The sequence below is a fragment of the Falco naumanni genome, chromosome 4 (assembly GCF_017639655.2).
Source record: "Falco naumanni isolate bFalNau1 chromosome 4, bFalNau1.pat, whole genome shotgun sequence".
Lineage (NCBI taxonomy): Eukaryota > Metazoa > Chordata > Aves > Falconiformes > Falconidae > Falco > Falco naumanni.
This window is the reverse complement of record NC_054057.1, coordinates 67718587-67745079: the sequence shown is the minus strand read 5'-3', so window position 1 is coordinate 67745079 and position 26493 is coordinate 67718587. Positions and strand designations below refer to the sequence as shown.

Sequence of the window (26493 nt, the reverse complement as noted above, 5' to 3'; positions counted from 1 at the left end):
ACTTTAAGAGCTTTTCAGGACCTGTGAGGTGGTTATTAAAAAGGCAGAGCCTATGTTGGAAGGACAAAAGGTGACAGGTGAAACAGGTGTTCAGACTGGTTATAGGGAAAGGGTATGTTTTGGCTTTGGTTTTAGGTTCTTTTCACCTTAAGGACTGTCAAGCAGCAGAAGAGATTACCTTGGGAGGGTGCTCAGCCCCCATCATTGAAAGTTAGGACCAGACTGGATAACCTGAACAACCTGGTCTGACTTCATAGCTCACCTTACCTGGAGATGGAGGTTGGAGCAGAGACCCCTGTGGCCCCTTCCAGCTGGAATTACCTGGGGCTGTTACAACACTGTGGTCTCAGTGGCAGAGGAGAAGAATGCATTTTTGGCCTCTGTCACTGTTTTGCCATGGGATTTACTCCGTGAGTCCGGTAACTATGCATAGAAACGCACTTTGCATATAGTGTGGTGGTTGGTGTCGTTCCCCCATTTTGTACAGTTCTACCTTGTGTTGTCACTTAGTGGCCTTCAAGTATGGATTCAAAAAGGTTTTTGCATCTGTATACTCAAAATACCTCTTGGATTTGTCAGTACTGGGTTGTTTTGGGCTGCAGTGAAGGTTTAATATTGTGTTGTGAAAATAGCTCTTGTGGTGGCTAGAGGTGCTGCCGGCTGCTGTGGTTGCATTGGTGTGAATGGGTGGCGAGGTAAAAAAAAAGAATAATTGTCTAGTTGCAGGAAACATGGTTGACATCAGGGTTTGGTACAGCTACAAACGGTCATGTATCAGAGTTAAAAATCTCACATTAAATAAACAGTATATACGACTTGATGATAACCCTGCCTGAGCCATTGGGATAGAATTTTCTGTTCCTGGGTTTTGGTTTCCGAGGCTTGCAAAGCAAGCGGAGTAGGTTTGGTGGTACATATGTCTTTCTGACAGCGCACAGAACATATATTGATAGTTAATGACTTGGCTGAAATATGCTAAAGGAATCTAGCCTGTGAAAGCCAGCTCTTGAGGCTTTTCTAATTATTCACGCAAGATGAAATGTCTGAATCTTATGAATAGGCTGCAGGAAGTTCTGTGGATTCAGTCATTTTCTCAGACTGGTTTGACAGCCTACCACCATTCAGAAGAAACAAAGTGGTTTGTACTGGTTCCAGATCTTCAGATTGGGGACTTACTGTCTCTGTGGCAGTAATTACTGAACGTCTGCTTTCCTTCTTACGTGCTTGGGCTTTCCTGACACACCTTTACCAAGACTGACTTGGTTAGAAAACGGACATTTCTGCATCTCCAGCTCCTTGTTTTGCCTTGTTTCTGTCTGCTTCTCTGGAGAGAAACCCAGTCTTTCACAATTTTAAGAACTACGTGCTGTCTGTTCATCTCTTAGGTAAAGGAGAAGGTCTTGTGTTCTCTTACGGTATTGTACCTGAAGTTTGAAGGTTGGGTTTTTTTCTCTTTCCTTTATCCTGCTTCATTTTCCCTTTGACTTGATGACAATTCTGTGGACCCAACAGATCCGTTTCGCTGTAGGTCATCCTTCAGACATGCTGGTGGAGTGGAAGCATGCTCACTGAGTAAGAATGTGACCATCCATCTCTGATGTTGGCTAGCACTAATGATTGTGTAATTCTCATTTTAGAGTAGCACTTAATAAGCTGCCATGGTCACCATGTGGGAAAATTCCCCAACAACTACATAACGTGCACTTCTGTTCTACAAAAATAAAACCTGTTGTAGTTCTTTCGTTGACAGGAAAGCTTGGTTTGTTTAAGTGCTTTCATAGAAAAAACATTAAATACTAGAGAGCTCTTTATTTGGTACATAAATGTGTTCAAAAAATGTAAGTAGGAATCAGAATTGAAAGATGGGGCCAGTCATTTGAATGAGAAATTCTGCATTAGAGTTCTTTACCAAGTCAGGTAATGATTGAGAGCAGTAATATGCCTGCTTTTATCAGTAATCAATAATTGATGCCTTTGAAAACGTTTCCTCAAAACAGTAAGGCTCAGAAAAATATGCAGATCACACAATCTAGGGGTCCCTTCTCGCCTTGGGTGAGAACTAGGGAAATATTTCCAGCATTGTGGTCTTGTTGAAGACCTTAGAAAGGACATGGTGAACCAGTGTTCCCCTGCAAAAACCCAGCTAGACCAAGCACCGGAGCGGTTCATGGCACGGAGTGCCTGCTGGCTGGCGGTCATTCCTGCTGCGTGCCATTGTGTCAGCTGGTCTCTCAGCCAGCAAGAGTGATGGTGTGGTTCCTCGATTGTGAGTACTGCAGGACTGTTTCTTCAGTGGATAGAAACTCTCACCTGTTGTACGAGTATTATTTTTCCCACCTTGACTAACAGGACTGGTTGCAGTTTATTAGCTTTTCCCAATTTCATTTGCTCTAGCCAGATACAATCTTAAATATTGGATTTTTTCAGTCACTTTCCTTCTTTTGTTCTTCTATCCAATATTTTTTTTTGTGAGCTTTTTGCTGTTTCTGGCATCCCAGTTCTTTTTTTCCTGAGGACTCAGTTTTCCATCACCAGACTCCATTTCCTATTTTGTCCTGTTCCTTTGCATCAACTTTTCTGTCTCCCCATTCTAGTCTTCCTCCAGCCATCCCATGTTTTCTCTGCACTTCGCCTTGTTGGATCTGCTTTTTTAAATTGTTTGCTTTCTTCTCTCTCGGTACTTCAGTCCTTTATTAAGCACTGAATAGAAAAATAGTTCTTTTCTGTTCAGTCCTCCTTGGTAACTGTGGGATATGGTGCAGGAGTCTGGTACATTGTGTTACATGAGTCCTGCTTTGGAGCAGATCTCCAGAAGGGAAGGACACTAATACAGCATTTTATCGACTGGCTTGTCAGTCTTGGATAAAAGCAGTTGGTAGAATGCACGCTGCTTGTTGCTGTAATTAGAGTGTTAATGACTACTGAAGTATACCAAACCTGGCGTAAAGAAACAAACATCCCTTTGAAGTGAAGTGTTAAAAGCTTGGATGTTGTGGAGCCTCCCACAGGCAGGTTAGTGTGGCCAAGGGAATCCAAAGGGATCCCTGGCTTTGCCCCAACAAACTGTTTTTTGGGGACAGGTATAGCAGTTATGTATTTGTTGGCGATCTTCATTAGTAGGTTATTTTTCATTTTTTAAATAGGTTGTCTGCACTGCTCTCATGGATAAGCATTTGTAAGGTTCCGCAGTGTTTGATCGACAGAAGAACTGAGAATGTAAAGGGGAGAAGAGCAAGTGAAATGCTGGAGCAAGGAGCTTTATTTCAGGATTAATTTTACCTTTTGTAGAACAAGTTACGCCGGTCTTGCAAAATCAGTTTTGCAGTGTTTTTGCTGGGTTATCCCTCTGAGTTAGACCCACGAAAGAGTAAAAGATGCTTTTCTACCCTCAGAAATAAATGCACAGAGTTCTTGGAATAATTTTCATAATTTTTGTGTTTGTGAGGTAAAGCTTCAGTTTTTCAGCTAAACTGATCTAGTTGCTAGCAGTTCCTGAATGGCCAATCTCACCCTTTTTCCTTCCATGCTGACCCAAGTGTTTTACTGATGCTGTAGCAGATTTATGGAGGACTTTGTGATACTGTCTCTTTTTTTTTTTAGGCATGAGGTAATTCTTCTTGATGGCTTTGTATTTCTTTTTGGTAGACTTTCAAGTTCTGAAAGTTTTAATTTTCTTAAATGTCTAGTCTCGTTTATAATTGCAAAGGAATCAGCCAAAATACAGCTCTCCCTGAATACCCCTGTTGAAGACAGACATAAACACTGGGCTCATCCTTAACCCTACAAACACAGGAGGGTTGCAGACTGCGTAGAGTATGTGCGTTTTCTCCTCAAATATAATGCTCATGGTGTATCAGTTTGTTAAACTCTCAGGGAAGTTCATTTCTGATTTATCACACACCCCGTGGTACGTGGGGATTTTTGTCATTAAGGACATTTGAGATAGTTCTGAGGTCATAAAGGACAACAGAAAACATACACTCATTCTAGAAATTTGTTCTGTTCTTGAAGACTCAGTGTTGATAAGCTCATTGAGAAAATGGTGTCCTGCTAATATTTGAATCAGAACTTCAAGTATAAAGCAGACATGCTCTTAAATTATGCAGAAAAGAATGGTCTCTCTGTAATAATATGCATGGGATATTTGGCTTCAACTGCAGACCTGCAAATGCTGAAGGTGTAGGACCTTTCTAAAGGTTTCAATGACAATGAAATACAACTATAATGAAGTGTCAGAGTTAAGCAACCTTTAAGAAGGGGGTATGTGGGTATGTACAGCAAAACTCCCTTTGCATTAGTGCATTACTATGGGGAAGGGAAAGCCTTTATCTGTAAAACTTGCCTGTGTTCAAAAAGTAAACTACTGCAGCAAAGGGCCTTTTCCTCCTCACGTACCTAAGTGTGGAAAAAGTGCTGGTTTGAAATGGATCTGGAGGGAAAAGACAAATCTTTTTCAGATACTGGTTGTATAGTTCTTCTTAAAATGCTCATTTTTCTTTTTGAAGATCAAGTCCTTATGATTACATGTTACCAGGAACTGGTGGAAACAATTTGTGTAACTGAGATTTAACTGCTTCAGGGATTCATTGTCAGGAAAAGCATCGTAGAAAATAACGTTTTCATATTGGTCAATAATGAATGTGGTTCGAAAAAAACACAAATGATTTCTCTTTTTACAGAAAAACCTGCCATTGCTCCACCTGTCTTTGTATTTCAGAAGGATAAAGCACAGAAGGTAAGGAGATGTTGATTATTTTTTTAGTTTGTTCTGTAGCCCTGACTCGTTCCGTGGTGAGCAGCTGTTTGTCTATATTGCTTTGAAGATGGATAATGGAGCATTAACATTATTAATGGGCATAGGGCGAGGAGGTAGTGTAGGGCTAAAAGGGGGAAGATGTGTGATGGTGGCATGAAATGGATAGCTCTTCAGACAGAAGACGGACAAAATCTGGGAGAAAAAATACCTTCAAAGCTGTGTCTTGAACAGGTGGCGAAGGAGTGCTGACGGTAGTTGCATGAGAACTAAAATTTTCTTTTTCCAATAGTTAAGACAAAGCAAAGAAAACCATGGTCTGATTATTGCTTTTCACCTCAGTATATTTAAATGCATCCCATATCTTTGGTTAGTAAGCTGTGAAGTGTCTTAATTACCTTGGAAAATGGGCCCCCTGTTCCCTCCCTGGTCCCCCTACCCCTGGCATATGTTCCTGTCCCCTGCCTTTGGGGTCTGCAGGGGCAGTGACACGGTGTTCAGTTGGAGCTGTGCTGTCATCTGTGGGAAGGTGGTCCATGGTGAGCTTGTGGTGAGCCAAGGGGCTGATACAACTCATCCTGCGGCTGCAGAAGGAATAGAGCTCAGGAGAGAAATGGCAGTTGAAGGAAAGGAGCAGGACCTTTTCTTTAGCAGAGATAGCAATTAAATTGAAGTAGATGTAATGGATAACCATGGTTTTGTGGACAGAGTGCAGGATGGCTTGCATTCCTTTGCACTTGAAAAATGACACACAGTGTTATAGATGAGTGCTAGGGTATAGTTTTTTTTTCTCCTAACCAGCAAGCCTTTCAGTTTCTTCTATTGTAAAAGTATTTTTGTAAAACAAATTAAGAACGTCAATATATTGCAGTATTTAATTCTGCCTAGCTAATAGTAAAAGCTGTTAACATTTGGGAAAAAAATAATCAGCATTACCCTTGTTTCAGCTGAAGCTGGTGGGAACTGAAGTGTACTCATGTACACATGATTCACTTTTTGTTCAATCACTGGATTGTTGTATTATCTGTGCAAACAGAAAATTTTCTCAAACATTTGAGTAGAGATACTGAACCGTACTGCAGTTGGTAGTTTTTCTTTGGTTTGGAGCAGTACCATACTCAAGCTTTCTGGTGGGTTTAGTAGGCATGTTCCTCAGCAGGAGCTTGAAATCTTTTGTCAGCTTGGAAAGGATTTAAATCTACTATTCTCCTAATATTAGCTAATCAAATTAAATACATCTTAAATACTTTTGAGATGTTCCTTCCAATTACGTTTTTTAGAGTGCCTGTTTAGATGTACTTCGGAGTGAAGGAAGCGCTAGTGCTTGCACTATCAGTCTGGATTGTGGTGTTTCCTTCTAGGCAACAGCTCCCCATCACCCACTGTTGCTTAGACCGTTCCTGAAGGTCCCTTCTGAGTTGCACCATGGTGAGTTTTCTCCCCAGGTGTCCTTTGACTTGGCAGTGCTTCTGCAATTAGCCTGGAAGCAGTGACCATAGCAATATGCAACCCAGGCAGAGTGACGTGGTCCCATGTCCTTTCTTTGCTGGCCTGGCCCTTCCCTGCGAAGATGGTAGGTCTGGTGCTGTCAAGTTCCTTCATGTTGTACCTTCTGCTCGTGCACAGTGTGTGTTTCCCCAGTGGCCTGCACGCCTTCGGGGTTAGGCTGTGCGAGCTTCTCTGGTGGGCTGTGGGACAGATCTGTTGCGCTCTGGTACGCCTCAAGAAAATATTTGTAAAGAATCTTAAGTAAAGGCTTAACGTCGTCTTGGGTTGGCAGGGAGGGCGGAGGGTTCTGGGGAGAGGGATCTGTGATTTAGTCTTCCCAGGTGCCTCGGGAGGATGCTGAGGACTATGGTGGTGCTGAACAGGGTGGTTGTGTGCAGTGTGGCCTCTGCTGAGGCACAACCAGAAGTCCTGCCCGGTGGGCTGGGCTGGAGCAACCACCTTGTACCTAGGCTGGTGGGTGAGCCAAGTGTCTGGAAGGCACAGGGGTTAAAAATGAGTCAGAAATTGGCCTAAATGGTAAGTGCTGTTGGCTCGAGAGAGAGCTGGCCGTGGTCCGTGTGGGTGTGGAATAGGTCTTGCTTGGTGAGGGAACAGGGCAGGTTCCTCGAGGCACATCATGAAGGATCTGCCAGTGGCATCTGTCACTTGGCTGCCAATTTCCAAAGTGTAATACATGTAATAACAAACACAAATGCTTATGTTAAACTGTGTAATGTGTAGAGATGTACAGTTTTCTTAAAAAGGGGAAGGGAGGGTGGTTAATTTTAGTAGCTTCTATGGTGTGTATTTGAGACTGGACAAAACGTGAGAGGCATCAGTGCTCTGTTGCTATTCCATTAAATAAAGGGTCAAAACCTGCTTGTTGCTTGTGCCAGTAGCTGGTTTTTGTAGTGTTGATAAAATGGTAATAGAGGCAAAATACGGTGCTGTTAGCCAAAAGTAATGGCCACTTAATACATACTGTATATATCAGAACCTAGCAGCTGAGTGTCCCTTTAATCAACTTAATTAAGAAAAGGTGACTCAGGTTACACACTGGTTGAGACCTTTCACTGTATTTTTGGAAAGACTAACAGCTAAGTGTTAGTTAACCGTTAACTCTATTAGTGTTTCCATACAAGGTGCCTGGTTAAGTGCATTGCCTGCCACAAAAGATTATCCTTATTAAAGTTAACAAGGAAAATATATTAACAGAGGAGTTTTTCCTGGAGCAATGTTTTGAAGAAAATGCAAAAGTAACTTCAAAATAGTTGACAAACAACTTCTAAAAGACATCATTTCTCTATGTAAATCGCAATTTTAATTTAGTAAAATGTCTGTCTAGTCAGGTTGGCTTTCTTCAGTTCAATTAACTGTCCATATAATTGTTTAGGTGTCTGCCTAGTGTTCTTCCACATCAAACGGGACATTCTGAGCAGAATTATTTTGTTGGCTGTGTCTGCAGACCCTTTCAGTACTAGGGCTGGGTTGATACTGTTCGGTGGCCTTAACTACTTTTCTGGAGCTAATGTTGTCTGCTTTAAGTTAAATAACATTATTTTTTCTAGAAATATCTACTTGTTTGTGCTTGTAAGGTGTCAGAAATCTATCTCCATTAGAAGTTGGAAAATACTCAGCATGTTGTAGGACAAAATGCATACTAGTCTGGAAACTTATTTTTTTAACTGGTTTTTCTAGCGAAGGCTGTATACAGTTTAGTAAAACATCAGAACCTGCAGGCTGTCATGTTTATTTAGGGGGGACAAAAAGTGCATGGTGTTCAGAATGATGCCTCTTAATTTTGCTTTCAGTTAGGAGATTCTGGTTGTTTTCTTTTGCAGTTAAAAAGATGGGATTAGTCTGTCTGTTCTGATTTTCGTTATAGATCTCAGTTAATGGTGGATATAAAGTTGGCTTTTTCCGCATTTGAGTGAGCCTTCATTTTCATATCTCCTTAACTCTTTGAGAAATATTTTTGCAATGTGTGAAATAGAGTTCTTGCAAATACCTGAATGACAGCATCCAAATACCTTCCTTGTTTATACACTGCAATTCATTTTTCTGGCAAGCAGAGCTTCTAGAGCCCACAGGAGTTGGAAAATTGCATCAGCAAGGAAGACTCGCAGCTGTTAAGATTTGAAAGAAGCATAAAGTTCTAACCTCACTATGTTAAGCATAGAATATTACTGTTCCTTCATTATCTATCCCAATAACTTACACATGAATTACACTGTGCTTTTCATAGCACTTCTTGATTTAAAGATTGACTGGTGGGTAGAACTTTTTCTATGATTCATTTTTGTTGCTTGTTAGACTTGTTTCTGCTCTGAAACCAATTTAACTTCTACCATAAAACTATTTAATGACAGTTTCCATAAGTTACTTGAAGTCATTTTATGAAATTCACTTTGACCTCAGAAATGCATGTTATTCTGAAGTCTTTCTTGCATTTACACATTTCTGAGTAGGTATAATAGCTCAAACAAATTTAACTGGTAGTGTCATAAAGAAACAGTTTGCCCAAAAATGTGTTTAGTGTCCTTTGTTCTACAAGCATGAGCTGTGGCCATCTTCCAGTCATTATTGATCCTTGTAATATTAGGATCATCATGACTCCCTAGCCCTGAGTACTACAAAAGGTGAATTCTCAACTCAGATTTAGAAAAATATTTTTGCACTTTAAAGTGAGCCATTGTCTGTGATGTAGCTTGCACCTTGTCCTCTTCCCTCCCCCAGCCTGGGTTGGGGTAATGGTAGAGTACAGAAAAGAACACTTTAATTTCTGCCTTGTGATAAAACTGGTTTTCTATGCTTTCTATAGGTGAAGTGGTAGTGGCGAGCCTTTAAAGGATGAATCTGAAGGGAGGTTAAATTATGTGATATTTGGGTCGTGTCCCATGCCTAAGTGGAGCTGCAAAATGATGCAAAGAGTTTAAGGAGTGGCTGGCACAGGGGTCATAAAGGTAAAGGAGTAGTTCTGGAGTAAACAAGGGTTTACTTCCTTAAGTTGTATCTGTCATCAAGGTCTCAACTGTGGAACTTTAAAAATAGATGAGGAGCTGTAAAAGTGATTGAAGTGATTAGAAAGATGGCATTCCCATGTAGGCTGGAGAGCAAGTTTAGAAAAGTTGTATTTGATGATATATAAAGTAGGGAATGGTGGAAGCCCTGGCTGGATGTAGTGTGATTTGAAATTTGTGTTATGGGCATGGCTTGTAGGTTTAGGATGGTGGCAGGGACAGAACTGTGGAGGATGTAACTTGTGTAGGGAGAGGCCACAATATTCCCTTTTGCAGGCTCTCTGAGCGTAGTTAGCACAGCTGGCGAGAGGTTTTTGTTAGGGAGACCTGGTTGAACTGTGTGAGTCAATAGTATGTTTAACAAGTTAAAGTTAATGCCTAAGAGTTCGTAATTGTCAATATATTGCTACACTGATGCACTTAAAAGAATGATCGTAAGTATTTGGGGAAGGCAGTTGTGCAAGGCAAAGCTTAGAGGAATAGAGAGAGGCTGATAATGTCAAAGGCTACTGAGGACACAGAAAGCTGTCCTCAGCCCTAAGCAGGTAAAGAAAGATTGTGAAGATACACTGAGTAATCTTTTTGCACCATTGGATATGGGTGCTGGTTTGGGGAAGATGAGAAAGGAGGAGGCGTAAATAGCCCAGTTTAGAGCTGGGAGGAAAAACTGACCCCAGTGTTTGTGCCAGTCCTTATAAAAAAGGAGTATTATTTCCTTGCCTATATTTGGTGGGTTTAGCATCATGTTAATCTTAGCTTTTAATATATTTTTTTATGTGTCTCCTTATTTCCTGCAATGCAGAGAAAGCCAAATCTCCAAGTAGCCTTCTGTTTAGTCTAGGTTGTTGTTTTTGATAAAATAGATGTTTGATCTGCCTGAGCAAGTTGAGTTTGTGTAGGTGGCTTCCTAAAACTATTACTCTCCATTGATCTTTGCCTTAATATTTAAGAGACAGGAACAGGTTTCAGCCATGCTCTCCCTAGAGCCGTACTTCCAAGGAATGCTTCTCTAGAGAAAAGGAGTCTCAAGGTGAGACACAAATCACAAACATAAAACATTTCAGCAAAAAGGAAGAGAATGAACTATTCTTCACCAGTTCCATAGAAGTTTGAACAAGAGCTTAGATCAGGATTTATGAAGTTGAGAGATTACAAGACACTTCAGTAGTAAGCATGACTGAAGAGTGGAATGAATTGTTAGATCTTGCAGTTTTCCTTGGATGTGCTTTTTTGAGAACAGCTGTACAAACTTCTGTCTGGAGCAGTTTTGGTTTCACAAGTCCTTGAGGCCCCTGTTGGTTTTGTCTTTCTCAACTTAAACCACATACTCTTTACAAAATACTGAAACTTGCAGTAGTTTTTGATCTATTTCATATATTGCTTTTTTAAAAATAAAATTTCATGTATTAACCTGGCCAAGAAAGTCTCAACGTGGTCTCAGGTTTTTCTGTGTAGAAGTGGCAATTGGCAATGACTGTTATTTTTGGTTTGTTTCTTTTCTGGGCCTTGAAGCACATATTCCAGTTTTCCTTAGGGTAGAAATCAGATTTATGCCATAAGGTTACCTTGCTTATTTCACTCTTTAAAATATTTGCCACATATTAAAAGAACTGCTAAAATCTGATGCATGTTTACTTAGCCTAGTTTGAAATGTTATAAACTGTATTGATATGAATTACTTGCTAAATAGTTTATTGTCATTTCCACTTTTAAGTATGTAGTACAAATGTGTGTTGAATGTTCTTGCCTTTTCTTATGTTATTAGCAATTTTATGATCTATAGCTAGAAGTCAGTGTAAGTGGTAAGGCTCTTTTTTTTTTTTCTTTGCATTTCTCCAATTGCTTGCTGAACCCAAGCATGTGAGCTACTACCATCTATGTGATCCTCTGCCAAGGGGTTCAGCAGAATGGGCTTTTTGTCTCCTTCAGTTTTGTGGGTGTTTGGGGTTTTTTAACCCGTTTATAGCCTGACTTGATGCTTTCCAGCTCTTGTATGTGGGAGTCCCTGCATTGCCATCCTGTGTCATAGAATTATTTAGGTTGGAAAAGACCATTAAGGTGAAATCCAACCACTCCACAGGACTGCAGCCACCTGTCTCTGCAGCCATCTCCATATGCACGCTCACACTGTCAGCTCCTAGCCAGGCACGTGCGGGCACCCCATGCACAAGGATGGCCACTTGTGTTTTCAGAGTTATACTCCTGCTCCTTTTTCCTCCAAATCCTGTGTATTATGGCTGAAGAAAAATGAAGTATTTAGCTATTTTTATGTGGGAGCACATCTGTACCCTTTTCCTGTGCGTTATTGTGTTCTTATGGGCACTGAATCGTCTTAGTAATCTTCAGCCCAAGAATCTGTCTACAGTTTCCTAATCATTCCCTGCTGCCTCCAGATCCCTGGTGATGGTTAGCTCATCCTGAGGTTCATTCTGGCTGTTGGCAAGGATGGTCTCCCCCGTTCCTGTTTCCTAGTGCCATTCTGGTAATAGCTTTCAGCATTTTCCCCACTGTGGTTTTTAGGGTGCTGTCCCCCCCCGGAGATTCCCCAAAGGCTGTGTGAGTCCAGCAGGGTCACCTTCATCCCCTGCCCAGCAGGTGGACTGGCTCTGTAGTCTGCTCAGTCCTCCTGCGGGCATCTCTTCTCGGTGCTCTGGCTCTCCAGACCACTGGAGGGGTGGAAAGTCTTTCAGCCAGGAAGCCAAGCAAAGCCGGCTCTGCCGCTGGCACTCTGCTGCTTGCTGGGCTGAAAGCTTGCAGATTGCGGAAACGATTGACGTGGTGATAGAGGTTTAGATGTTAAAACAGTTCAGCATGTTTCTTGCAAACTAGAAACCTCGGGTGGATCATTGAGACCCAAATTGCCTCCCTTGCAGAGGTTGTATGCGTGGCCCTGCTGCCTCCGCTTGGTGCAGACAGACTGCCGCTGGCCCTGGGGGTGACGGTTCGGCAGGACTGGGGAGAGGTCTGAGTCCTGAGATACGTGAGATTTGACGTAGTGGAGTGAGAGGACCAGAGGATGCATGCAAACATAAGCCATGAGAAAAATCAGGTTTTCGCTGCTACTGCTTGCATAACTGCTTTTGTGGCTGTGATTTTTGTAATTTGTACCTGTGATGCAGGTAATTGTGACTTAATTCTTGTACTTTTTTTATGACTGTCTCCTCTTGAAGGGGAAGAAAACAGTTTGAGTGACATTTGGAATGCTGTTAACTTGGAAAGTGAGATGGCATAAAAAAGCGACTAGGAGTAATGGATATAAAACGTTGGGTAGAGGACAGATGTTACCCCTTCCTTTACGTATGAGTTACGTATGTTGTAAGTGCCTGTGCCAGGTAGCCTTTCCATGCTGCTCTTCTGAGCCAAAGAGGTAAGAAGAGCAGAGTGCCGGACTCGGTTTAATTTTGGGTGACAAACAAAATGTTTCTTTAACTCTTCTTTCTTGTTCTGTGGGGTTTTAAGTTACTGTTTGGGTCAATTAGTAACAGAAAATTTTGAAAATGCAAAAATCCAGCATCCCCAGCTTTACCTGGCATAACTATCATTAGGGCTCAAAACATTTTTAATGGGGATAATGTTATTTCTTGCAATACTTGAAACTTGAGTAACTTCAGTGAACTGAAATGAATCTGCTGGTACAATTGCATATATTGCTGTCTCTTAATTGCTTCTGTTTGAGGGCAGGGCGAGTCATAGTTGAAGAACTTTGGGTTCTTAAGATTCAAAAGCTGCTGTTTATTTTTGAAGTTGCTGTTTGCCCTGTTTTGCATGGACCTGGGCAATGATGAGCATTTTTAAGTCTCTCTTCATTCTACTGAATGCTTTCTGAGAGCGAGCCGAAGTTATGTGCTTCTGAGTGACGTCTTCACCTAACTGCTTGATTCTCCAGATGCTTCACCATACAACACCAGGAGGCTTGGCCCACAAATTGCAGCTGGGAGAACATCCTTGGCGTGCATATTATTCATGGACTATAATTTAGTCTTTTCTCACAATGCAGTTGTTCAGGCTTAAAGTCTTTAAGTGTTTAATTCTTCAGACGTGTGCAGAACATGGTAATGCCCAATTTTTCTGCAAGTGAGGAACCTGCAGCATTAAATAATCTCAAGTGTAGAGTCTGCAGCAGAAGTTCAGCAAACGCCAAATCCTGTTAGTGTGCACTAGCTATCCTGTCATTCCCCTCCCTGAAACAGCTAGGCAAATTTCGTAATTTGCAAAAGTAAATGTTGGTGTTGGTTTTCAGATAATTCACCATCGTGAATATGAAAGGATTGTCTTGTGTGAATGTTACAATAATGAATTTCTGTGCAGAGTTTTGTAATCAACCCCACTGACCCCAAATGTGGTCTGAATAAGCAGTGAAAGAAAGTAATTTACAGCAATTGTCTATTTAATTTTTAATTTTTATGTCTGAATCTGGGGGTAAAGCAATTAGCTGTCCTTTAGACCTAGAGAGGAGTTAAACCCCAACAACCCCATGGCTGGCAAAATGCTCTTTTGCCAGGGAGACTGACACTTTTAGCTAACCTTTTTTTAAAAAAAGTACATTTGTGCAAACTGATGCTTTTGGTGGGGAGGGGAGGATAGTTCAGTCAGCAGGTTCTGTTACCTGGTTTGTGCATATTTCAGTCGGTGTCTCAGCAGCAAGCAATTCCTTCTGCCATATGGGAAAAGACTGGAGTTTAAAAACAGATTAGCAGATCCTCTTGCTACACTAGGACGACTGCTGTCTTGTGTTGCAGCCTTGCATTGAAGGGCCGTTGTCTTTTCTGCTCCCAGTCCCCTGCAGAGCAAAAAGGTTTGTCGGATTCAGGCGAGGACCCCCAGGGAGAGGTTGAGTCCCCCCACCATGGTCTGGGTCACAAAGAATCAGCTGGTAAGCGCGACTCTGAGCACCCTGCTCCCGCTGTTGCCTCAGTCAGTGCTACCCTGAGTCCCACTTCTGAAGCCCAGCTTGCTCCTATTCAACAAGAACTGGCAGGGGTAAGTGTGAACCTACCAAGTACTTCTGCTGCTGAGGGGTCGAAAGAAAAAAGTCCCTTCCACTAGGAGGAATCTGTTGCTTTTAACTTGAGGTAGTGCAGCCAGCCCACTGTCTGTCTGGTTCGTTGATCTCGGGTGTTGGTCCCCTCTAAGCCATTGCTCCAGTTAGTAGAAATGAAATTTCTTTGGTGCTCCCTAGCGGGTGTAATTGTAGAAGTCATCAATACATCAAGTATTAATTTTAAAATTTAGGATGTAAACTCTGTGTTTGCTAAGGATGAGAGCTCTTCTAAATGAGTGAGAACGTGGGTATATATGAGGGATTTGCTTCAAGCAGTTAGGGGAGGATTGTTTATTCCCTCTGAGCTGTAATGCTGCAGCTTGACAAAGGGAGCAGCTAATGCTGTGTTTCCACTGGATATAAACAGGAGCTTGTCATGCCAACCTGTAATGTACTTAACAGATTAAAAGCAGCCAGAAAATGCTAAACCAGAATTCTGAATTTAGGTACTTGGGGGGGAAAAAAACCCCAAACGCTACCTTGAGGTAGGAAAAAGCTATTAATTTAAGATTATTTTTTTGTACTGGTGGTGGAGCAAAATATTTTTAGAAAGGTTGCATGACTAAATGAACCATACAGTCTTTCAGAGCAATTGTAAGTGTTTCTAATCTTTCTGGCTGGTGGACCATGTTTTCTTGGTGCAGGTGAGTCACTGCTCATTGTGACCACACACTACGCATATACTCTTTGATAGGTCTGTGCCCATTAAGGCTGCTCCACACAACACCTGCACCCTTTTCCTGCACTAATAAATTGTGGGTTTGGTTTGGTTTTGGTGGTGGTTTTTTTTTTTTTCCCCCAAGAATAGGCTGTTCAGGTAAACCCAGTGTCAAATGGATTGTCATGACAAGGTACAAACTGCTGTAGGTTAAGCCCCTTTCTGTGTCCAGGCTGTTGCTTAATGACCTGCTGCAGAAGTTTTTCTATTTTGATTTTAAGATTAAAGTTTTCAAGGGTCAATATTTTAAAATATACCTGGTAAACATAGTTGCAGATTTTAATGTGGGTTTTGTATCATTTAAAGTTGCCAGTGTTACTAGAATGGCATTAACCAGAGTTTTCAGGAAAACTGCAGCAAGTGGTCACTATCTTAGACTTGTTCCTAAAGAGCAGAAAACCTTACACCAGTTAACCCAGGTCTGAAAGAAGTTTAAGAACCAAAAGTGCTGCTGGGGAATGTATGCAGGAATTCTTGGCTGTACACAACAGGTATCTATACATCCTTGAACTGAACTTCGCTCTATCCACTTAAATCTGTGGAGTAGTACAGTACCCGATATAGGCATGTAACTGGCCTTCAGATGCACTGGCAAGGATTTTTCAAATTATCTCGGTGCTGGAGTAAAACTCTTTCCTTGAAATACACACAAGGTTGATGCATCTTCAGAGTGCTCGTACTGGTTTGCCAGAGCAGAAAGTTCCATGCAATCTTCCCAGGACCTTAGGAAGAAAAGATGAATTAAGGCTGAGCTCTGAAGCAGAAACACTGCATATTTCTTGTTTCCTTGGTGTTGTTTGTACATGTACAGGCAGATATTTTTGTGGTGTGGCCAGAGAAACTGTCTCTTGCAGAGCAGAGTGTGATGTCTTGACCTTCCCGAGGCCCACCCAAGCCAGCCTGCAGCAGCATCCTGCTGTGCCAGCAGGACCCTGTTGGTGAGGAGGTTCTGGAACAGCTTTTAAGCAATGGCCGTGGCAGTTAGTGATGCTCATGTATGTGCAGAGTGTCTGGATTCCAGACTTGCTGTACCATGCTCTGAATTCCTTTTGCGTAAGACTTTTTGCATCTTAAATGCATTTTTCAAAGATAAACACTCTTAAGTGTACTCTTACAGATTTCACTTAATTATGTTGACCTTTCTTTGCTTTCCCTAAATTCTCCCTTGCCCTCCCTGTTTCTGCTCATGACTGTGAATAAACAAAAAGGGACAAATTTGTTGAAGTTTTAAAGTCCTCTGTTAGTTTGTAACAACTGTGTGAGGAAGTAATGGGTGTAAAGAAGTGGTTTGTGCTTCAGTATGGGATGGCTAATAAGTTTCATTTGCACTTTTTAAAAGCAGTTGGTAGCCTTGAAAAAGGTAATTTTGGTTAATTAGAACTGTGTCAGAGTGGTAGGAGCCTTGATTTAGAAATAAGGAGAAGTTTTCTGTAGCTGGATTTCTAAAAGTAGGGGAAGGAGGGAGTAAGTGGAAGGTGGCTTCTGTGCTGAATTGAGGAGTAAATTGTAGGTTGGATTTTGATGTTACTGGTTTAAGTATCTTTTCAGCTTCTAATTTCAAAGATTGGAGAGAAGCTGAATCATCTTAATGCTTCCCTATAAGATGAGATGTCCCTGGCTTTCATTTCTGTCGCGTATTTCTGTATCTGTGTAAAACGAGTATCGCTGTAAAGTACAGATTGAGGGGCCTGATGGGGAGGCTGGACTGCTGTTTATTATCAATAATTGTAATCTGATGTGTTTTCTTCCCAGTCTCAGATAAACTCTGTCATGGCTATATTCCCCCTATTTTTGTCTAGTCTTCCCAGCTTCTCCTGAATAAGCAATACTGGTGAGCAACTTCTGGCTGAAGTGGTGACTTATTTTCTAGTGTGGCTTCATGAGAAAGCGAAGCTTATGCTAATAAAGCAGCTCTGTGTTTCCTTGCCCCCTGTGCCATCTGCCTTTAACTCTGTCAGGTTTGTCTAGAGGTGCTGAGAGGTGTGGAGATCCTGGCTCTGGGTTCCTCTGCAGTCTGGGGGTAGAGGCAGACCAGAGAGGAGAGAAAACAGCTCGCTGCCCCCAGCGTTTACTTCTCACTGCAGCTTATTCCACATTATTTGTCATCTAGGTAGGATCTGTGGGAAACCAGGCTTCATTAGAGCACATGCATCCAGCTTTATTTTCTTGAAAGACTTTCTTCTGATGATGAAGGATTTTGGAATGTTTTTTTCAAGATCTGCAAGAGCGAATTGGTCATTGGTAAAAGTAAGATTATAGAGAAAAAACATGAGATTTAATGCAGGGTTGAGGAGGTCTGGAAGGTGAATGCCCCAGGTAATGGGGAGTGACTATTGACAGCAAGTTTTTTAATAAAAGCAAGGAAACGGTCCTTAGTGTCTTATACTGGATGCTGAGTATAACAAAATCAAACAGCTCCCAGTAGTGTTGGCAACTCTTCAGTGGAGTAACTCTTGCATATTCTCATTTATTTGAAAACAGAAAATCAAACATGGGTATCTTAAATGCTCAGGCAGGAGGTTGAGGACTGAGGTAGACATAAACGAGGTTCTTTGGCCTGCCTGTGTTTGGGGATCAACCTAACGGATTATGACTTTTCTTCCCTGGCCTTTAAATTCCTGAGTCTGTAAAAGATTTAAATCCATTGTTGCATTTTTCTGGTAGGAAATGTGCAAAGTCTGACCCAACTTCCCTAAGCAGTAATTGACAGCATGAGCAGTGTGTGAGGGGGTATGGATGGGAGGTAGCACACCAGCTGATGGAGATACTTGGACGCCTTTGTAGGAGAAAATACATTTTGAGGGAAAAGGAAACCTTTTTTTATTATTCTGTGCAGCATCTGCTATGACGAGGGTTGGCAGTGTTGGTAACAGCTGTAAAACTTGTCACATGGACTTTTGCATACCTTTAATCTCCTAAAACTCTCAGATTAGGAAGCATGGAAATAATTCAGAGTAGCTACCTGGCTCTGCTTTGCCCTTAGTAGGTTGCAGTTGGTTATGGGTACGGATACTCCTTGCCCACTAAAGGTGGTGATGGTAGATTTGGTTGTGCTTGCATCAGGTGATGAAATTACAATAACGTGATAATTTGAAGCTTGTGCTATACAGGTTTGGTGGGTTTCTTTGTTACTTGGCCATGGAGAGTATAATACCTGCCAGTAAGGGCTTAAGAAGTTTTTGAAGTTCAGGGGGATGTCACTTGTTGATTTCTAAGGATTTCTGCACATAGAGACCTGCAGTTCCATTCATGCAAATTTCTTACAAAATGGTTTTCCTTTTGCTTTCAGGATTTTTGCTAAAAATGGTAACAGGTTGTTGGTGTAGGTGACAACGCTTTCTGTGCAAAACAGAATTTTTTTTCTGACTTGACATGCTGATTGCCGAAACAGATGACATCATAGTTTTCCACTTCAGCCTTATCTTTTGGGAAACTAGTATGTGTTGGCAGGGGAGATGCCTAATAAGATCATCTTCTAGTAGTGTGGAGTGCTTGACCAGTTACATAGGAAGAGCATGGATCATCAAATACAGTAATTAATGTGATTGGTCTGATAGATATGGGTGGATGGGGGGTGTGGGTGTGTGTGTGTGTTCCAGAACTGTCTACAGCTTTTCATTCCCTATGCTAAAGGTTTCAAAAGTACTTGACTAGGATGCCAGTGAGGTAGCTATACTTTCCTATTAATGTAAAACAAACCAGAAAACCCCTTAAACTTAATTGCATAGGCAAAATGCATTGTGAATGTTTTTTTTATTAGCGTAGAGTGAAATACTGGTAGTACAATAGTATCTAGATTCTAAATACATGCAGTGCTAAATAGAAAGTTTTGTACTTTCTGGTATTCTTATATTTAAGATATGTCTTTCAGATAAGTGTGTCTACCTGTCTGTGCCAACACGTGGCTAGTGGCAGGGGGGGAGGACAAGCCCTGGGGCTGCTGTTCCTCCCCAAAGTGGGGCTGTGTGAAGGGAAGGTGTGTGTCCTGGGGCAGGAGGGGGATGAAGGGGGGGGGAGGAGGGGGATGAAGGGGTCACGTTGGGCTTAGGGAGGAGGTCTGGTATCTCAAGGGACTTTGTAATGAGATGGTGCTAATGCTCCCCTGGTTGCCTTCCGTAATGAAAAGAATCCATCGCAGGGTTATGTTTTGTGGGAGCAAGGGGTGTTATATCAGCTGAGGAATGGGCAGAGCGATTAGGGAGAGAGAGAGAGACCTAGAAATCATCAGACAAGATGTGAAATCTTTGTTCAAAAACTTTTTGAATATTGTGATAGTTGGTAGCCTGGGATGCTTCCCGTTTTGTTCCTGGTGCTGTGGGAGATGCTAGGAGACTATCCATTGCTAATTCCTGTAAAATTCCTGTAAAAATGCCATAGCAGTGATTTCTGGAATGCATTTTAAAAGACATTCTTCCAGTGCTGTTCTTCTGTTGAAGGAACTGATGTCAGTTACATTAATTAGGAAGAGTGTGTTGGGATGAACTCCATGGGTTTGTTCATCATGACTTTGGAACTTCTATGGTACTTCTAAAATCAAAACAAATTTGAAAAATGCCAGTTTGCTTTTTTCAGTATATAGAAAACCTAACTGTAATTATTGCACAGTCTCTGAGGATGTTAGTGCTTGGGTGTGAATTTTCAGGTATCTTATTTGTAAACTTGGATTAATCATAAGTCATAAAAATAATATATTGCCTTGGGTGTATATCATTGATAGTAAGGTAAAAATCTCCAAACTGATGCTTAAAACATTTTGATGTATCCAAAGAGCTTGAAATGTTCAGTATGTGACTTTTGGTTTATCACTGTTATCTGATTGCAGAGATCAGCAGATGGATCAAGTCCAGAAGACGGAGATGGTAAGAAATCTGGTTGTAAGATTAAAAAACATGAGTATGTGTGTCTCTGGGATTTTGTGTATTTTCTCTAATTGTTTTTTTTCCTACAGAATCTGATCGAGAGGACGGGAGCTACTGTCCACCTGTAAAGCGTGAGAGAACTTCATCCTTAACTCAGTTCCCTCCTTCTCAGTCAGGTAAATGTTGCCACAATATTCCATGTGAGCAGTGGGTTTCCTTCTTACACTTTTTATTTTGCCCAAATAAGTTGATAGATCTGTTTGTTAAAATATTTTCTATCTGTAAGTTTATATATATTTGTAGTTTCAGCTTTTAGCCTTATGTTGTTAAATTGAGGATTTTACCAGAAATCTCTTTGATTTGTTGTGATCAGGTTGCCTAACACATCTGTATAAAAGCTATTTTTTCTTAGTTACTCTGCTGCCAGGCAAATCTACCAATTCTCAGGTCATGCTTCAGTCAGTTTAGTCCTTTTTTTCTCCCATTCCCTTTAAAGTGGAGAGGATTCAGTGTGTTTCACCAACATTCTCAGCTGGCAAAAGCAAGAGAGTGACCACTGCCCACCAGTCACAAACGTGGGAATGGGCATGTTTGATGTTTGTCATCCCCTTGGGAATGGTCTCTCAAATTTCTGCCTTTTTCTTGTCACAGACAGTACGAAGTTTTTAGCTTTAGTGGAAGATTTTTAGTTCAGATATGTCAGCACTTGGGGCAGGTTTAGAGACCGCTGCTTTTCTTTCCATCATCTCAGTTGAAATAAAGGAGAGGAGACAAACAGTAAACATGAGAATGGTAAAAAAGTATTCCTCTAATATCCAGCACATTTGGGAAGTGCGACTAAATGATGAAAACCTAGTTCTTCTGCTTTTAATTTCAAAGAAATAAGTGACTATGGAATTAAAAAATGTAGTTACTGATATGTTATGGGTGTGATATTTTATTTTCATGCTGCCAGTCTGTGTCAGGAGGAATTCCTCCCCTAAGACCTAGATTTTCTGGAGTGCAGCTTAGTGGGCTTCAGGGCGCAGGCAGCGCTGTTAATTGCGGACGGTTCAGGGGACCAATGCTGCTGCCGTCTGCTCGCCGATCACTCTTCGTAAAAGAATGCTGTGTGCATTCATCAAAAATAGTGAAAATGGTGATTTTTGTCTATAGATTTTCTGTTAGGATAACAGAATGCGTACGGCCTGTTAGGTGCTTCCTTATTTATTGGACTTTATATTCCTAGTTCCTATAATCGTCTGTAATGCCTTTATCTTTTAAATTATAATCTCTAAAATCTCAGATTTTGCTTAACGCTAACATTTGTTAAGAAGCGGAGGAGAACAATTTATTTGGCTGTTCTGTGGTTCGATACTGGATGTTTCAGGAGCCAGCATGCTTTCTCGAGCATCTGCCTGGCTAATACACTTTGACTGGATGTGGCTGTTCAGTCTCTGTTTGACTCCCCTGTTCTCTTCTGATGTGTGGTGTTGTCAAAGGGTGACCTCTGGAATTACAGCTTCCGTAAAGGCTTCTTTGAATAAATATTGTTGACAGTATCCCATGGCCTTGGTTTACAGAAAATCTTTTGCTTTCTAAACCTCTTAAATTTTTTGTTGTTGTTACGTTGCTCTCAAGGGTAGGGAAATTTTGCTTATATGAAACTCACAGCATGTTTAAGCTTAAGGCAGACCATCGTAAAAAGATGGAATTAGAGGAAAGAAGCAAATATGGGGTGGGGAATCTAAAACTTAAATATAAAACACAAGTCCTGCATCTTTTAATGCAACAGTGCTCAGAGATGAGTTTCCTTTCTTTTTTCAGCATACTTAAGCTTCTTCTGCAGCCTCATAAAAGCTAGAAAGAGCTGATAAATACTGTATTTGCCTCGTGCAAGGTGATCTGTTGGAGACAAAATCCCCAACCTACTATTGTTGCCTTGTGACTGTTGATGCCTCTACCTCCTGCTGTGATCATCACATTTTCTAAACTGCATTATCTGTGATTCTTCGTACACCACCACAAGTATTTCAGCTGCTGAACAGAAGTTCAGCGCCCAGCAAAGGGTGGAAAAGAATCTGTTCTTTGCTCCTTTCAAATATTTTTTTCTTTGTTGTTGACTGTTTTGCTTCTTGCGTGTGACACTTGCAGATACTCTCATGTACTTTTTCTGTAGAATTTTTATCCTTGCAGGACAGTTGAAACAGAAGCTGCTGAGCTCTTAGTGCAACCCCTGCTGTCACTCGTAAGCCTTTTGAGGAGCCCAGTGTTATCTTACACTATTTAGCAGGTGTTACACTCCTTTCTGCACTCTCTGCAGAGGCCCTTTGAAATGTTATACATATTTTGTAATGGTATTTTACATTCTGATGTCACTTTTAATTCTAGTTTGGATAAAACACAGGGTTCCCGTTTTGAATTTTATCTTCTCTCCAAAATAAATTTGCTCTTTCTCTGTTTCAGGAGAAACTAAGGAAGGGTTTATGGAGGATGACCTGTTTACTTCTGTGATTATAAAGCTGGTTTAGTTCAGAAGAAAGAAAAACCCAAAATAAAACAAATTACAAGAAATATCATTTTTTATTTGCAGCCTTGATATGTCTGGGAACAGAGTTTATGAACAACATACACAGCTTCTCTTTATTTTTCTTTTTCTTTGACTGCAGTAACAAAGAACAACGTCTTTATGCCATCAAGCTTCTGTGAACCCTCTACTGGCAATTCTGACTCAGAACCAGGTGATCTTCCTCATTTTTCTGCTTTTTCTCAGCAAACTGCTGTCAGTCTGTCACAATCCAAAGTAGTCCGGTACTTCAGAAGTAAGACCCTGTCTGGGAGAATGGAAGTGGTGATGGTTCTGATCTTATAGCTGTTCTCTTGCTGACTTCATTGTTTGATTTCACACTTGTTGGAGGTAATTAAAATAACAAATATTGAAATTCTGACATGCTTTGGGAGTGGTGATGGAAGACTGCAATATGGCTCCGTGCTCACCTGTTAACCTCAAGGTAAAACTTGAGGGAACTTTTCATTTATCTACTTTGGATACTGGTTTTTTGATATTAAAAATCAGATCAATAATCTAAGGTCATGATGATGTTCAACAATGACCTGTGGCTCCTCTCTTGACAGTACCACTTTGTCAATCACCATTGTTCTGTGGTTTGTGGTTTCTGTGTGGGGGTGCTTGTTAGTAACTGTCATGTTCAGTCAAACTTTTGATTGTCCTTTTCTTAGTTTGATTCTCACTTTAAAACCTCTATTACTTGTAGTAAACCTCTACTAAATCCTTCCCTGAAAGAACTCAATTTCTCTTGTTAAAATGGTCTGTTTCATGTTTCTTCTGGAAAACAATTTTGAAATTTTTTTTTCTTGCAGTCTGTGTTTCTCTGTGATGTGTATTTCCTGTGATCCCTGGAAGTTCAGGCTTCTTATGGAAGAAGGGAATTCTTTGGAAATGTCCTTATGTTGGATATTTATAAAACTTGTGGGTTGTTACAGTGGGGAAAACATAATTTATGACTGTATGTAGAGTGTTACAGCTGTGTCCTTGTAATTTTGTATTTTGCTTGTAGAGGAGAAGAGCAGCGGATTCCGGCTGAAGCCACCAACACTTATCCATGGTCAGGCACCTAGTGCAGGTGAGTTCAGTGCTTTCTGCAACAGCACAAAAAAACCAGTTCTAGCATTTTATTTATTTAGGAGTTTCCTCAAACTGCTGTTGTGCCTGGAAGGCGGCAATATCTGTGTTTATGCAGAAAATCTTGTATTCTCCGGAGTGGTTCTGCACTTAGCCACTGTGTAATGCATATAGACGCATCCAAATTTTGGCTTGCATTAGTCATGCATTTCTGAAATGTATCTCCCCGTTGTCTCTGCTTGGCCTGCTTTGATTCAATTCTCATATAAATGTTTGAACTCAAGATAATTATTTCGATTGTTGTCGTGCCCCTCGAATGTGGGTGGCCTGAAATGATCCTGCTCGCAGAATATTCAGCTGAGTTACTCACAGCAACTTCTGTTGCAGTGTTTTACTGAATCAATTGTTCATCTTTGTTTTCTTCAATGAAGAAAACTGAGCCTTCAGGCATTGCCATTGCCTTGTAGACGTGATGTTAAGATGTCTTTAGGTGGGGTTTTTTTGTCGTTTCTTCTAGTTGTTTAAGGTCAGTGGGCCTTTTGACTTAGAGAGGAATTAAAGAGGTAGTGCTGTGTATCTTACTATAGCAAACCAAAGAGGTCAGGTTAGTTCAGAAGCCAGAAGGTTGTCACATGAAACAACATCTAAGACTATTACACTGCCAATACATTTGATTGTATGAGGAATTAAAAATAAAATAATTAGTTTACCAGTATCTGGACTTGACTTCACTGGAAGAAGAAAAGATGACCTGGAATGTATAGTTGAATAATATGTCAGTGCATCTATAGGATTGCTTGTGTACTGTCATTCCTCTTAAATTTTTACTTTTATTTCTGAGTCAGTCATAAATTCTCCTGTGTTTTCCTGGATAAGGCAGAGAATATATTTTGAAGTGTTCTTTAAGGCTAGGAAGTAGTCTTCTATATTTGGGACCAATTCTCTTTTGAGACTGGGTGAAGGATGGGGGGAAAAAGGGGCTGGAAGCTTTTTAAATCTCTGGTTTTCCATCGTATGTGCTGTTGGAAGCAGTTACAGAGAAGATTAGATGAAGCTAAATTTTTCAACTTCAAGGCTTTGTAGCTCTTGAAAAAACTCTGTGTTTGCAGGTCTCCCTAGCCAGAAACCGAAGGAACAGCAGCGCAGCGTGCTACGTCCAGCAGTATTACAGGCACCACAGCCGAAAGCTTTCTCGCAGATGGGTAAATAACTTTTGTTGCTAGAATACCACAGAGGGAGAAGGAAAACACAAAATCAGTTTAGTGTCCGGGTTTGTATTTACTCAGCATCTGCCTTTGTTTTTCTAGATTTCTCCTTTCAGAAAAAAAAACATCTCAATTGTTCAGTGTATCTGTTACATGTAAGAGTTAACACAGTCAAACCTTCAGTTTTAGGGTGACATTGCCAAGCCTCTAACTTCAGTGTAGTCCATGCTTTGGTTGTGGAATAAAAGAGACTTTTAAGGGTATGGATTGACAATCTCAAATGATGGCATTGACTGTGGTATAATAAGCCACAGCACTCCGAAGAGTGCTAGACTTCAGCTAGCTGCCCAGCGGTGTAAAACGCTGAAATCACTGGGAGATGCCTCTAGGCTTGGGGACCGATTTGGAGTTGGGACTTTGAGATATGATTTGAATTCTTAAGTTTGGTCATATATGTTATGCTTGTTGTATTGTTACAGAATTTGATATAGCTAATTGGAATAGGCATAATTGAAAACTGGATGTTAAATCAAAAGCACTCTTGAAGGTGTCCGTATCTCCTAAACTGTTTCTCCAGCCCCCCACCTCTTGTTACTTTGAAGTTCAGTTCAACTGAAACAGAATTAACTTCAGTTAAAGCTGAATCTGGCATAGAACCGAATGTTTCTAGCGTGATTTCTTGGCGTGCTGGTTGACACAGATCGGACTCTACAGAAGCCTTAATTTTGGGGTACATGTTTTCAATGGGGGTTTGCTATGTAAGTACTTAGGTCAGCCCAAAGAGGAGCCCTGCTGGCTGGGGGCAGGGTCCTTGCTTGAAGTTGTGTGTGGTGAAGTCCCTGCAGTGTTGGTATGAATGAAGTGACCTTTTGATAACTTGCTTTTTTGTATTTGGCATTTTGATTCTGCTAATAACTGCTGCATCGTGTTCCTCATGTCTCTTGCAAAATATATGGTTACTCTATAGTTTACATTGCAGTGTTTCATGGACTTAAACAAGAAAACAGCATGCAGTTTGCTCTAGAAAACTTTTAGGACAGTCTAAATATGTAGAGAATTTGTGTCATTTTCTCATTTCTTATTGCAGTTCTCAGCAGTGGCACCAATGGTGTAAATATCCTGCCAGATTCTGCAGCCACATCAGAATCACTAAGTAATGCAACACTGAAAAGTTCTGACTCTGAAGACAAGGTGAGTTGGAGAGGGATGCTCAAGGTGATGCTTTAAAATAACATTCTCTGAACAGCGCCTATTTGTTTAGTAATGTGAGAGCAGTTTAATCAGGGATAGCCCCCTTACAGGTCCATACTATGGTAGTACACTTTAGGTGTAGTAGTAGACTATACTGTCCTAGTAGTATACTATGTTTATCTTTACTAACTCAAGAACAAAGATTTACTGAACCCACAGTTTCGGATGGTTTTTCATACCTATTTTCCCTCACAAAATATATTAAAAAAAATTGCTCAGTTCTGTTTCTACTCTAATTGGTTCCTTTTAGTCCTAACTTTATTTCTAGCTGTGCTGTAAAATCTTGCTGCTGCTTGGCTGATGCCATTCCTACCACAAACACTGGATTCCTGTGACTTGGGTGCCTCGGTTCAGTGGACTGATGGTCACAATGCTGCTTTTCCATCTCTTCAGATCGCATGAAAAAATAAATCTTCCTCCTATAGGTTCACCACTTACTCTGCATGCAGAGAGAGTCAGAGGAGTACAGAGGGGTGGGAAGCTGTTGTCTCCTCCAGTGGCTGTTGCTGGGTCTGACTGGTGCTCCTGGCAGGCCG

General features: G+C 41.0%; 1 protein-coding gene across 2 annotated transcripts in view; it reads left to right on the top strand.

Moving 5' to 3' along the window:
- Positions 1-26493, top strand: part of RANBP3 (RAN binding protein 3) — a 48923-nt gene that overhangs the window by 5513 nt on the left and 16917 nt on the right. The window contains exons 2-9 of one of the 2 annotated variants that reach the window (XM_040589166.1): positions 4680-4735; positions 14038-14241; positions 19843-19879; positions 19969-20055; positions 22528-22599; positions 23437-23502; positions 24611-24703; positions 25794-25897. In XM_040589166.1, coding sequence (XP_040445100.1) covers positions 4680-4735; positions 14038-14241; positions 19843-19879; positions 19969-20055; positions 22528-22599; positions 23437-23502; positions 24611-24703; positions 25794-25897 — 719 coding nt within the window. The remainder of the gene's footprint in view (positions 1-4679; positions 4736-14037; positions 14242-19842; positions 19880-19968; positions 20056-22527; positions 22600-23436; positions 23503-24610; positions 24704-25793; positions 25898-26493) is intronic. The other variant, XM_040589167.1, reaches the window with a different exon arrangement.